Source organism: Pistacia vera, unplaced genomic scaffold, assembly GCF_008641045.1.
Source record: "Pistacia vera cultivar Batoury unplaced genomic scaffold, PisVer_v2 Contig117, whole genome shotgun sequence".
NCBI lineage: Eukaryota > Viridiplantae > Streptophyta > Magnoliopsida > Sapindales > Anacardiaceae > Pistacia > Pistacia vera.
Window position 1 is genome coordinate 742,747 of NW_022195215.1, and position 12,313 is coordinate 755,059.

At 38.2% G+C, this 12,313-nt stretch overlaps 1 protein-coding gene and 1 pseudogene across 1 annotated transcript; both read left to right on the top strand.

Annotated features, from left to right (window-relative positions):
• The first annotated feature begins 3,116 nt into the window (after positions 1-3,116).
• LOC116105890 lies at positions 3,117-4,066 on the top strand (annotated as a pseudogene).
• Positions 4,067-6,852: 2,786 nt separating this feature from the next.
• On the top strand, positions 6,853-8,319 carry LOC116105858 (chalcone synthase 1-like). Its single transcript, XM_031392256.1, has 2 exons — positions 6,853-7,144; positions 7,308-8,319. Exons 1-2 carry the CDS (start codon positions 6,967-6,969, stop codon positions 8,300-8,302), a joined length of 1,173 nt encoding a protein of 390 aa, XP_031248116.1. The 5' UTR covers positions 6,853-6,966; the 3' UTR covers positions 8,303-8,319.
• The last annotated feature ends 3,994 nt before the right edge of the window (positions 8,320-12,313 follow it).

Genomic DNA, 12,313 nt, shown 5'->3' on the forward strand with positions numbered 1-12,313 from the left:
GCAGGCCATAGACAATTGGCTGCAGGTACTCGGGCAGACTCCCCAACGAGTCCAGAACAGGCGCATCCTTCGCCTTGTCGCCAGTCACCGCCTCGCTCGCGGGTTCCTTGCCCGACCTCCTGGATTCCTGGCGCGTTCCTCAGAGGCTCCTCCTCGGATTCGGTCTCAAACTCTTCGATCTGGACCTGTTTCCTCTTCTTGGACCTTTGGGCCGGAGCCTTCCGTCTGGGCGAGCAGGTGCCTGAGCGACCTGTTCTGTCCTGGTCGCTTCTTGCGCAGGACGGGGCTGCGAAGACGCAGAAGCTCGCACGGGTGCCGGAATAGCACGAGCAGCTTCGGCCGCTCTCTCCCTCCTCGCTCGAGGGAAAACAAATGGTGCTCGGCGGACTACCCGGACTCCTTTGGGGGCATGATTCTGTATTTAAGCTCGTCAGTAAGGGAATTTATTCTACACCAAAGGGATCAGCATAACTACCTTCTAGGGGTTCTAACGACGCCTTGTCGCTGAAAAAACCGTACTTCCGCAAGTTCGCGGTCGTCACAAGCTTCCTCGCGTCCCGTTGTTCCTTGTCCAGTACCCCGAAAGATACGAGCCTGTTTGGGTCGCGAGTAAATCTTGGCTGGTCGTTCTATTAACTGCAAAAGAAAACAGGTCGTTACTAATGATTGTGCAGCAGATAACGAACCCGCGAAGGAAACCTACTTGGATCCTGAAAATGGCAGTGACCGTTATAAAAGAAAAAGAAAAACTTTGTCTCGTAGGTCCCCGCATTGCTGGGATGTTGTGTATCCCCGTGGTATGGTAGGTCGCCGAGCAAATAGTACGAATCCTTGTCCCTACTCTTCTTCAGGTATAGCGACGCCGAGCTCCACCGCCGATGGCTCTCCAAGCCGTTTTCGCAGCTCGCGATGTACGTCGCGACAGCGATGACTACCGTTTGGCGTCAACTGCATTGGTGCGATCCCGAATGTCCACCGACCTGATAAAGGATGAGGGAATCCTCCTCCACCCTTGAAATCTCTTCAGAGATTGCGGCAAGGCCATCAGCCGGCGCCGTGACGGCCTAGTGTGGTCAAGGAACACCTCCGAGCGGATGTCGAACTGCCTCTTTATTCTAGCATATTCCTCGGAGTTGAGAACCGTAGAACATCGAGAGCTGCGTCCTTGGGAGCTCCCCGCGAGGACAAGCTGGCTCCTTCCTCGGGCCTGGATGTTGACGTTTCCATTCCAATCTGCAACATCGACAGACACGGTCATTTAGGCCTTCGTGTTTGTCCCGTGCGGCGCAAGGGACAAATACTTAAAACCTAGCGGTGATTCAAGCCGCCATCCACGGCTCGAATCCAATAACGCGCGCGACTCCAGTGAAACACCGGAAGACCCAACCCGTGGTTCAACCAAACCAATGCAAAATGAAAAAAGGAAAGAACCTTACTCTGTGTATATGGAGCTGGGCCGAAACTCTTCTGGTTGCCTGAAAGCACCGATCGGGAGAGAATGATTCTTGGTTTGCAAAAGTTTGTCACTCGAAGCGAAAGAATTTCGGTGACCTCATCTGAAAAATACAAATTTTTTATATGGATTGCGAATCGACGGTTACCACCCCTCGGAACCGAAACGGCAATTCTCTCTCTCCGCATTAAATGCGCCCCATGTCGCATTAAATGCCATGAAAAGGGCGTCGTTTCAAACCCACGTCGCATTAAATGCAGTAATAGGGTTGTCGTTTCAAATGTGTTACACAGTCATGCTGTCAAAACAACGTCGGGTCATCATACCACGCATTTAATGTGTCTGACAAACGCTGTGACGCGTGCAGAGCGCCTGACAGCGCAGAGCCAGGTTCATTGAACCTCTAAGGTACAGAAGGAGCGTCCGTCAAGTCCGGTCGCTAGGATAAGATTGTCAGGTCGCTTAGGCAAGGGATCGCGCAAGATCGTGTTCGCTGCGAGTCTTGACCGAGCTCACCCCATCCAGGTCGAGCGACCAAAGCCTCCAGTGTGACTTAGTTTCCAAGGCTCGTTCCTCAAACCTTAAAAACTAGGGGGCTTCTGTTATACCCGGAAAATAAAGGGCACGTGGGAAAGTCACGTTAAGGGTGACCTGCTCCCGTCAGGGCAACACGACACGTCAACCTGCAAAATAATATGGAGCTCACACGCGTCCATTCCTCTGCAGCAAGTCGTGCGAAGTCAGCTTGGAAAAGGAAAATGGGACGTAAAGCCGGATTATATCCTACAATCACACCAACCCATGGATTTAATGATGATTACCCGCTTCAATTTGATATAAATGAAGAAGACCCCTCCATTAAGGGGATTCGGCCATTCTTTACAGGAAAACCTCTCTCTCTCTTGTAAAAGAAAACACTTACTTTTCATAACTCTTATGTACGTCATTCCGCTTCGCGACCTGACCCACACTAATATCAATACAAATCAGTGACGTAGGACTTGCTACCTTAGCATCCGAACCACTTTAAAAGTCTTCTTTGCATTTATTTCACTTCATATATCCATTATCACTGTATTAATCTCAAATAGTGATACCCACGTGACAATTGGTTGGTGCCGAAAACGAGCATCAACAGGTGACATATAATATATTAAATATCTTATATTAGTTTGTGTATAATATACAGTCCCATTATTATAACACAATTTTTTTCATAGCACAAATCTTATATTGTTTTTTCGTCAATTCAATAAACACAATTTATATAATAAATATTATACGTAGTACCAATTTGAATCCCAAACTTATTATACGTTCTTACTGTCGTTATAGTCAATAGCAATCTTTGAATCAAATAAATTATCATCTCTAATAGTTTAAACCAGTTAATTATATGAAAAACAAGAATTCCACTTAAATTTTTGGAATTTAGTCAGATATACATCTGTGGTCAGTGGTTGAGTCTGCCCGATTCAATATGGCCCTTCAATCATCTTTGGAATAAGTCAGAAGCCTTGTGCTTGTGCTTTGCACAATGTTTGATTTAATTAAAGCGGCAAAAAAGACTGGAAAAAATCCATAATGCTCAGCTAACCTAACCTCTCCCGTCCTTATAATACTCACCAAACTAACAACATTCGTCACAACATCCATTTACTTCCTTAGCAAATACAATACTTTCCCTTGCTTACGTGAAAGAGAAAAATGGTGAGTGTTGACGAAGTTCTCAAGGCTCAACGTGCTGAAGGTCCGGCCACTGTCATGGCAATCGGTACCGCAACTCCTCCAACTGTGTTGATCAAAGCACATATCCTGATTATTACTTCCGTATTACCAACAGTGAGCACAAGACTGAGCTTAAGAGAATTCAAGCGCATGTGTAAGTCATCAAACCTCATAATTTACCTATCATCTCCTTATTAGTATGTTTGGGACGTTTGCATACACACAATAATTCCCTAACATTATTTCAATTGATTTTGTTTTGTCTATATTCAGGTGAAAATCCATGATCAAGAAGCGATACATGTCTTGAATGAGGGTTTTGAAAGAAAACCCAAGTGTTTGTGAATACATGGCGCCTTCATTGGATGCCAGGCAGATATGGTGGTGGTTGAGGTACCAAAGCTAGCAAAGAAGCAGCCCCAAGGCTATTAAGGAATGGGGTCAGCCAAATCCAATCACCCACTTGGTGTTTTGCACCACCAGTGGTGTTGACATGCCTGGAGCTGACTACCAACTCACCAAGCTCTTAGCCTTCGTCCATCTGTTAAGCGTTACATGATGTACCAACAAGGGTGCTTTGCTGGTGGCACGGTTCTTCGCCTTGCCAAAGACTTGGCTGAGAACAACAAAGGTGCTCGTGTCCTTGTCGTCTGCTCAGAAATTACTGCTGTTACTTTCCGTGGTCCTAGTGCACACCCACCTTGACAGTCTTGTCAAGCCTTGTTTGGTGATGGTGCAGCTGCTGTCATTGTTGGTTCTGATCCAGTTCCCGGAGTTGAGAAGCCAATGTTCGAATTAGTCTCTACGGCTCAAACAATTTTGCCTGACAGTGATGGGGCTATTGATGGACATCTTCGTGAAGTTGGACTTACATTTCACCTTTGAAAGATGTTCCGGGCTTATTTCAAAAAACATTGAGAAGAGTTTGGTTGAGGCATTCAACCTTGGGTATCTCAGTTGGAACTCATTTTTGGATTGCACACCCTGTGACCGGCAATTTGGACCAAGTTGAAGCCAAATTGGCCTTAAGGAAGAGAAGTTACGTGCCACAAGACATGTTCTTTCTGATATGCAACATGTCAAGTGCATGTGTCTTGTTATTATGGATGAAATGAGAAAGAACAACTGAAATAGTTTCAAACCACGGGAGAGGGTCTTGAGTGGGGTGTTCTCTTCGGGTTCGGACCTGACTTACTGTTGAGACAGTCGTCCTTCACAGCGTTTGCTACCGCTTAAAATTTTCATTTGTTATTTGATTTTTGCATTGTCATTGACTTTTCTTTTTTCCCATTTATTTGGATTTACATAATTTCACCTAAAAGATGATGGCAAATCAAGAAGTAATAATGAATTTTGTATTTTAATGAATGAATTATTTTCAATCATTGCTATATTTCACCCCCTAAAATTCGAAAAATTGACATTTCACCCCCCCAGAGTCTGAAAACTATCATATATACCCACTATCGTCTGTTTTGGCAGTTAATTGGACATTGCTCTCGTTAGACTTGAGAAATGTCTGACTTCACCTAAGCTTTTCAATTAAATTCATTATCAAGAAGACACTGCATTTCAGCGTAAAGTTTTGGGTCGAAATAAAAATCATCAGGAAACAACAATTTTCTTGTACTCTTGTAACAGATTCAGGTAGGATCGGATATCCTTCTTTGATTTGAGGTTTTAGTAGATTTTTGCTTATTCTATCACTGTCCCACTTGAATATGGATTTCTTAAGCCTTTGCGTTTTTTCTTATTGCCATTAGGAATGATAATTCTTTGTAGACCTTGACCTCCCCCATTCAATAAGTGCAGACAAAAAACCTTTTTCCTATTCCAAATTTTTCAATCTAATAAACTGTTAAAAATGAAAATAATTTTTCAATCCTTACTCTTTTAACTCTCTCTCATTTTCATAGCTATTTTAGAGTGTTTCTACTTGATAATTTAGTTACTTGAAGATTATTCTCTACTTTTTAGAGATGTTTTTTGGTTTGTAGCCTCTCACTTATTTAGCCCTAGTTTGGGTTGTCGTAAATTTCTCCATAATTCTTGTTTCTTAAGCAAATACATTTCAAAAGTGATTATAATAAAATAGATTATTGAAGATTTTCTAACTTTTTGGATTCAAAATATCTTTTAGAAAGTAAATTACAAATACCTCAAGAGTAAACTGAAAATCTAATTTTTTTTTTATTATATATATTAAATTTAAATTAGATTATAAATAATACGAAAATTTTTGAAATTCAACTCAGCCTTTCATTTTGTGTCATTGAATTTTGCCAAAAAACTTTGTAGGTGTAGCATTGTTCTTAATCTTTACTTCGTTTTTTTAATTTGCAAAATTAATAGAAAAAAGAAAATCATAGAAAGAATCTAATAAGGCTTTAAAAAACACCTATTATTCATTCTTTAGTCCCACTTCGTGTAAAATCAATCGCCAATCTTTGAATCAAACAATTAAGATCTCTAACCAGTTAATTAATATTAGGAAAAAATAAATCCATTATTTTTTTATAGATATATTATAGAACCGATCTGCTGTTTTTGTAAATAAAAATGGTCAACTACTGAAGCCAATGCACAACCTTGGGGTTGGAACAGCAAATCCTACAAATTAGAAATATCTACTATTTATTTAATATAAATATTTTTGAAACCTCAAATTTCTTATAGATTGAGGAATCTGCGATGAAGTGATGCTTCATCCTACGAGTTTATTTAATTAGGAACTTGAATAACATCTCCTTGTCTTCTTGCAATTACTAGTCAAATTACCATCGCCAATACTATTTTTCTTTTTTATTGATAAAAAAGAACTAATCCACCTACCACTTTGACCTCAACCCATTAATCATTTTAATTAATTAATTATTTTTAACAAAAGTTTAAAATATCTAAATAATTATTTATATAACATAATAATAATAATTTTTTAAAGAAAAAAATAGTTATTAATAGCTATCAAAATCATTCACTATAACTATCTCTGGGTGATTGAGTGATTCGATAGAGACTCTTGGATGTATTACTCAAGAGGTCATGAGTTCAAATTCCTCCTAAGTTGCTAATAAAGGCAACCACTGGAGCTTTTACTCGATCGGTAGTTTCAGGGTCCCAGAAGATTAGTTGAGATGCGCGTAAGCTTGTCCGGACAACCTCAATCATAAAATAAAATTAAAATTAAAAAAATCATTCACTACCGGTTGTATGTGGACAATTTAAATTCGAAACTCATTACTACCTACCCATATATATTACAGTCAATGGCTAATCTTTAAATCAAATTATCATCTTGAACTAGTATCTTTCTAGTATTGATGTAAACATCTGAATTAATATAAAGAAGGAAGAAATACACGTTGAAATTAATGTAGTTTTGGAATTTAGTAGGTTAAATTTTAGGTCTCAAATGGCATCTGTGGTTGAGTCTGACCAATTCCTTAAATTGACCCTTCAATCATCCACCTCTTTCAAATTGGTATTTATTTGAATAAGTCATAAGCCTGCAAATATATTTGTTGAATCTGAATTCTTCAAATTAAACAAATGTTATTCACCAACTCAAGTGCATAATGATTCATTTAATTAATGTATAAAATATCACTTAATATTCAGCTACCAAGCCATCTTCCCCCTTATAAACACTCACCAAACTAACAGCTACCAAGCCATCTTCCCCCTTATAAATACTCACCAAACTAACAGCAATCCACACAACACTCATTTATTTCCTTAGCAAATACAGTACTCTGTTCTTTCCCTTGCTTACGTGAAAGAGAAAAATGGTGAGCGTTGAAGAAGTCCTCAAGGCTCAACGTGCCGAAGGTCCGGCCACCATCATGGCTATCGGAACGGCAACCCCTGCCAACTGTGTTGATCAAAGCACCTATCCTGACTATTATTTTCGTATTACCAACAGTGAGCACAAGACTGAGCTTAAAGAGAAGTTCAAGCGCATGTGTAAGTGATCAGAGCTAATATTTATCCACCATTTCCTTCTTAATATGCTTTCCTACGTTGCATGCATATCTTTCAGCATTTTTTTCCTTTTAATCGCTTTTGATAAATTTGATAACTAGTTTTTCAGAACTTTCAATTGATCTTCTTTTTTCATATATTTCAGGTGAAAAATCTATGATCAAGAAGCGATACATGTACTTGACTGAGGAGATTTTGAAAGAGAACCCTAGTGTTTGTGAATACATGGCGCCTTCCATAGATGCCAGGCAAGATATGGTGGTGGTTGAGGTACCAAAGCTAGGCAAAGAAGCAGCCACTAAGGCCATTAAAGAATGGGGTCAGCCCAAATCCAAAATCACCCACTTGGTGTTCTGCACCACCAGTGGCGTTGACATGCCTGGAGCCGACTACCAACTGACCAAGCTCTTAGGCCTTCGTCCTTCCGTTAAGCGTTACATGATGTACCAACAAGGGTGCTTTGCTGGTGGCACGGTTCTTCGCCTTGCCAAAGACTTGGCTGAGAACAACAAAGGCGCTCGTGTCTTAGTCGTGTGCTCAGAGATTACTGCAGTTACTTTCCGTGGTCCTAGTGACACCCACCTTGATAGTCTTGTAGGTCAAGCCTTGTTTGGTGATGGTGCAGCTGCTGTCATTGTTGGTTCTGACCCCCTGCCTGGAGTCGAGAAGCCCATGTTCGAATTAGTGTCTACAGCCCAAACAATTTTGCCTGACAGCGATGGGGCTATTGATGGACATCTTCGTGAAGTTGGGCTTACATTTCACCTCTTGAAAGATGTGCCTGGGCTTATTTCAAAGAATATTGAGAAGAGCTTAGTTGAGGCATTCAAACCTTTGGGTATCTCAGACTGGAACTCCCTTTTCTGGATTGCACATCCTGGTGGACCAGCAATTTTGGACCAAGTTGAAGCCAAATTGGGCCTCAAGGAAGAGAAGTTAGCTGCCACAAGACATGTGCTTTCCGAGTATGGTAACATGTCAAGCGCATGTGTCTTGTTTATTATGGATGAAATGAGGAAGAAATCAGTTGAAAATGGTTTCAAGACCACAGGACAGGGCCTTGAGTGGGGAGTTCTATTTGGATTCGGGCCTGGCCTTACTGTTGAGACAGTTGTCCTCCACAGTGTTCCTACCGCTTAAAGACTTTATTTGTTTTTGACTTTTTCTATTTTTCCATGTTATTTTTATTTATAATTTTTTCTCAAATGATGTATGGAATAACAAAAAGTAATTCTGTGGTGAAAGTAATAATGAAATTTCTATTTTACTGAATGAATTATTTTTACCTTTGTGCTTTTTTTTTGGATTAACAGCCAAAATAGACAATTGAGGTTTTATATGATAGTTTCTGAATCTTTTTGGTCCCAGAATTTTTAGACTTTGAGGGGGTGAAATTGTATTAAATCATTATTAATGTCCCCTAAGTTGATATTTTTGACTTCTTTAAATGAAACTTCCCCGTATTATTGATGTTTGCTTACATAGATAACCATTTTTTTCAATCATATTATTGATGTTTGCTTATGTAGATAACCATTTTATATTTAACTTAATATCAAATCACCATTAATTGGACTTCGCGGAAAGATTTGTAAATGTTATCAATAAGCATTCGAGACAGAAAACATTCATAAGTGACATAAATTCACTTGTATTATATTACAAATTGGCTATTTTTTAAACCCCCCAAACTTGAGACCTTTACACTGTCACCTTTGTCTTTCTTTCTTTTTCACCCACTTCTCTTATAAGTGGCAACTGGCCCACTGTAGCTGTTAATTGTTATAGCCGTTCATTAATTTAAGAATTTAAACACTTCCCCCTTGAGGTTTCCTCAATTAATTTCACCCCTCAGCTATCAGAAATAACAATATACCCCTTGACAATAGTGTGCGGTTTGATTTTCCAACGTTTGACTATGTCAAGCTAGCGAATTGACTAATTTAACCCTACATCTTCCAATTTAAACCAGATAAAGTGACCGAATCCATAAACGGAAAATGATAGAGCCATCGAAGGTTACGCACCGAATCTGTGCACCGAATGACGTGGTAAAATCCTGACCGTTGATTGATATTAACTGATAATAAATAAATGGTCAGGATTTTGCCACATCATTCGATGCACAACCTTCGGTGACTATAGCATTACTCATCCATAAACCAACCCATGCGGCCATGTCGCACTCGCACCATTAGCCACACCCAAAACACCAGCTTCACAACAGCCATCACCACATCAGTGAAAACAAAAATTTACAGAAAAAAATAGTATGTGAGTGGCGGTGGGATAAAGAAGATGGGACTGGGATTATGGTTTTACCAAATATATAACTGCAATTACTTAACAATAATATTATATTTATAAAAGAGTTTATATACAAAATGAGGTGGTAAAAAATAAATAGAAGAGTAAAATAAAAAGTCAAACTTATTAAATTGGCTCTTTTATTTATTTTTTATCACGTCACCTTATAAAAATCTTTATAAAATTTATTTGTAAGTGTAGCATTATTAATTACTTAATTACCTCTAGCCTGTCAAAATAAACACTGATTCCAAAACGGCAAACTCCAATCAGGGGGTAATTTGTTATTTTTTATACCTGAGGAAAAAATGTATTTTGCGTAACCTCGGGGGGGAAATTGTATTAAACTCTTGATTTAATTCACAACACAAATGAGTTGCCCTTATCTGGGTTTTGGCTTTCTTGATTGATATTGCCATTTTTGCTTGTTTTTATTGGTTCTGCTTTGTGGGTATTTTGGTTTTTATTGCTTGTGTTTGAAGGATTCATTTTTAATCGATGGGTTTCTGTTTTAGCAGTGATTTTCTGTTTTGGAAGCAGAGTTCAATTCCTGGTTTTGGTGATTTCTTTGTAAATTCTTAATCTTTGTTCCGTGTCTCTGCATGTTTTGGCTTCTATATCTTTCAAAAACAAATTACTTGGTTATGTGTTAACTTTGCTCAAGACAGTGGTTAGCATTTTGTCACTGAAAATTTGCTATAAAGTTTTTATTTGAATTTCTCTTACTCTGTTTAACGAATAAATAAATAAGAGTTAAAAATGGAAACTCTTCCTCCCAGCTTGATGGGGTCTGTGAATTTCAAGAGTTGTAAGGTTCATTGCTGCCAAGTCAACCCAAAGCATGGGGCTTTAGACCGCAAGGTGTGTAAAAACCTATAAACTTTCATGCTTATTCAATTACGTGTCATGACTGTTAATGTTTTGAGAATTTTGTGTGGTGAAATCTATATATGTTTGTTCTTTTGTATTCTTATCAGTGATATTATCAGGTAACACTTAGGATTCGATATTGTATCACTTATCTTCTTATCCGTTTGCTTCATATAAATTGATTCTTTGGAATGCATAGAAGCAATTTTATAATGATTCAGTTGTTTTGAATGGTCTGAGCATTTTTGGTGAAGGTTGTTTGCTGTTTAGTATCACATTCTAATTAGCTTTTAGAAATGATAAACTGGATTTTAGTTCTGATTTACTCGGTCTAATGCAAGACGAGTTTTGGTTTTTCTCTTAATAAAAGTTTTGTTATATTTTTATCTTCAGTGCTACTATTCTAGAGGTGAGCCAGTTGCCATTCTGGTTTGCATTTCGTAGGATTACTGCTCGAGTCTGTCGCTAGACTATTCTCTCTCAAACTCATCATGCTTCAGTTATATGTGATTCATAGGCATAATGCATTCATCTTTGTGCATAACACTTACATCAAGTGATTTTCTAGTCAACCGGTTGGTTTTTTAAGTCCATGTACTATTATAGTAATGTTTAAAAATCTTCATATGCGATCACTTACATTCCATCTCCTATCAGTAGGCACTGTCAATCTGTTGCCCCTGCACTCTGGCATAGTCTTACCTGTTCATTGTGAAACATTTACACATATCACCCCTTGTGCTCTTAATTTTAATGCATATAAAAATTTAATTTATGGAAATTGAGTTTTTTGTGAAGACTTTATTGAAACTGCTTGATATAGCATTATTTATTTGTTTTATTCTGAGACACTATCAAAATAGGTTGCCCGAGTAATTTTAATATATCATTCAATAGATATCCTATCTGTTATTTCCATGCCATTCCCTTATTGAATAGTGATTCCCTTTGTGTAGATCATCTTGTTTCAGCTACTTTTTAATCTGTTCCCTTTTCATGTCTATAGCCTTTTGAAATATGCATTATGTTTGTTCCATCATCATTCATCACATCTCTTTGATGATAATTTTATATTGGACCTTATGTTCTCCACACAACATGTTCTTGTTTTTATCTATTATGAAGATTTACAGCAATTAATGGTTTTTAAGCATACATTACAAGAGTGTATAACTTTTTCTTAAATCGTACAGAAAACCCAATATCGGAGGCAGGGAGGAATTGTCAAAGTCAAGNTCAGGGGGTAATTTGTTATTTTTTATACCTGAGGAAAAAATGTATTTTGCGTAACCTCGGGGGGGAAATTGTATTAAACTCTTGATTTAATTCACAACACAAATGATTTGCCCTTATCTGGGTTTTGGCTTTCTTGATTGATATTGCCATTTTTGCTTGTTTTTGTTGGTTCTGCTTTGTGGGTATTTTGGTTTTTATTGCTTGTGTTTGAAGGATTGATTTTTAATCGATGGGTTTCTGTTTTAGCAGTGATTTTCTGTTTTGGAAGCAGAGTTCAATTCCTGGTTTTGGTGATTTCTTTGTAAATTCTTAATCTTTGTTCCGTGTCTCTGCATGTTTTGGCTTCTATATCTTTCAAAAACAAATTACTTGGTTATGTGTTAACTTTGCTCAAGACAGTGGTTAGCATTTTGTCACTGAAAATTTGCTATAAAGTTTTTATTTGAATTTCTCTTACTCTGTTTAACGAATAAATAAATAAGAGTTAAAAATGGAAACTCTTCCTCCCAGCTTGATGGGGTCTGTGAATTTCAAGAGTTGTAAGGTTCATTGCTGCCAAGTCAACCCAAAGCATGGGGCTTTAGACCGCAAGGTGTGTAAAAACCTATAAACTTTCATGCTTATTCAATTACGTGTCATGACTGTTAATGTTTTGAGAATTTTGTGTGGTGAAATCTATATATGTTTGTTCTTTTGTATTCTTATCAGTGATATTATCAGGTAACACTTAGGATTCGA

Bases quoted from the DNA above. Each gene is read 5' to 3' on its own strand.
- LOC116105858 (XM_031392256.1), top strand. From the start codon at position 6,967: ATGGTGAGCGTTGAAGAAGTCCTCAAGGCTCAACGTGCCGAAGGTCCG. The intron at 7,145-7,307 runs GTAAGTGATCAG...CATATATTTCAG, and splicing joins AGAGAAGTTCAAGCGCATGT to GTGAAAAATCTATGATCAAG.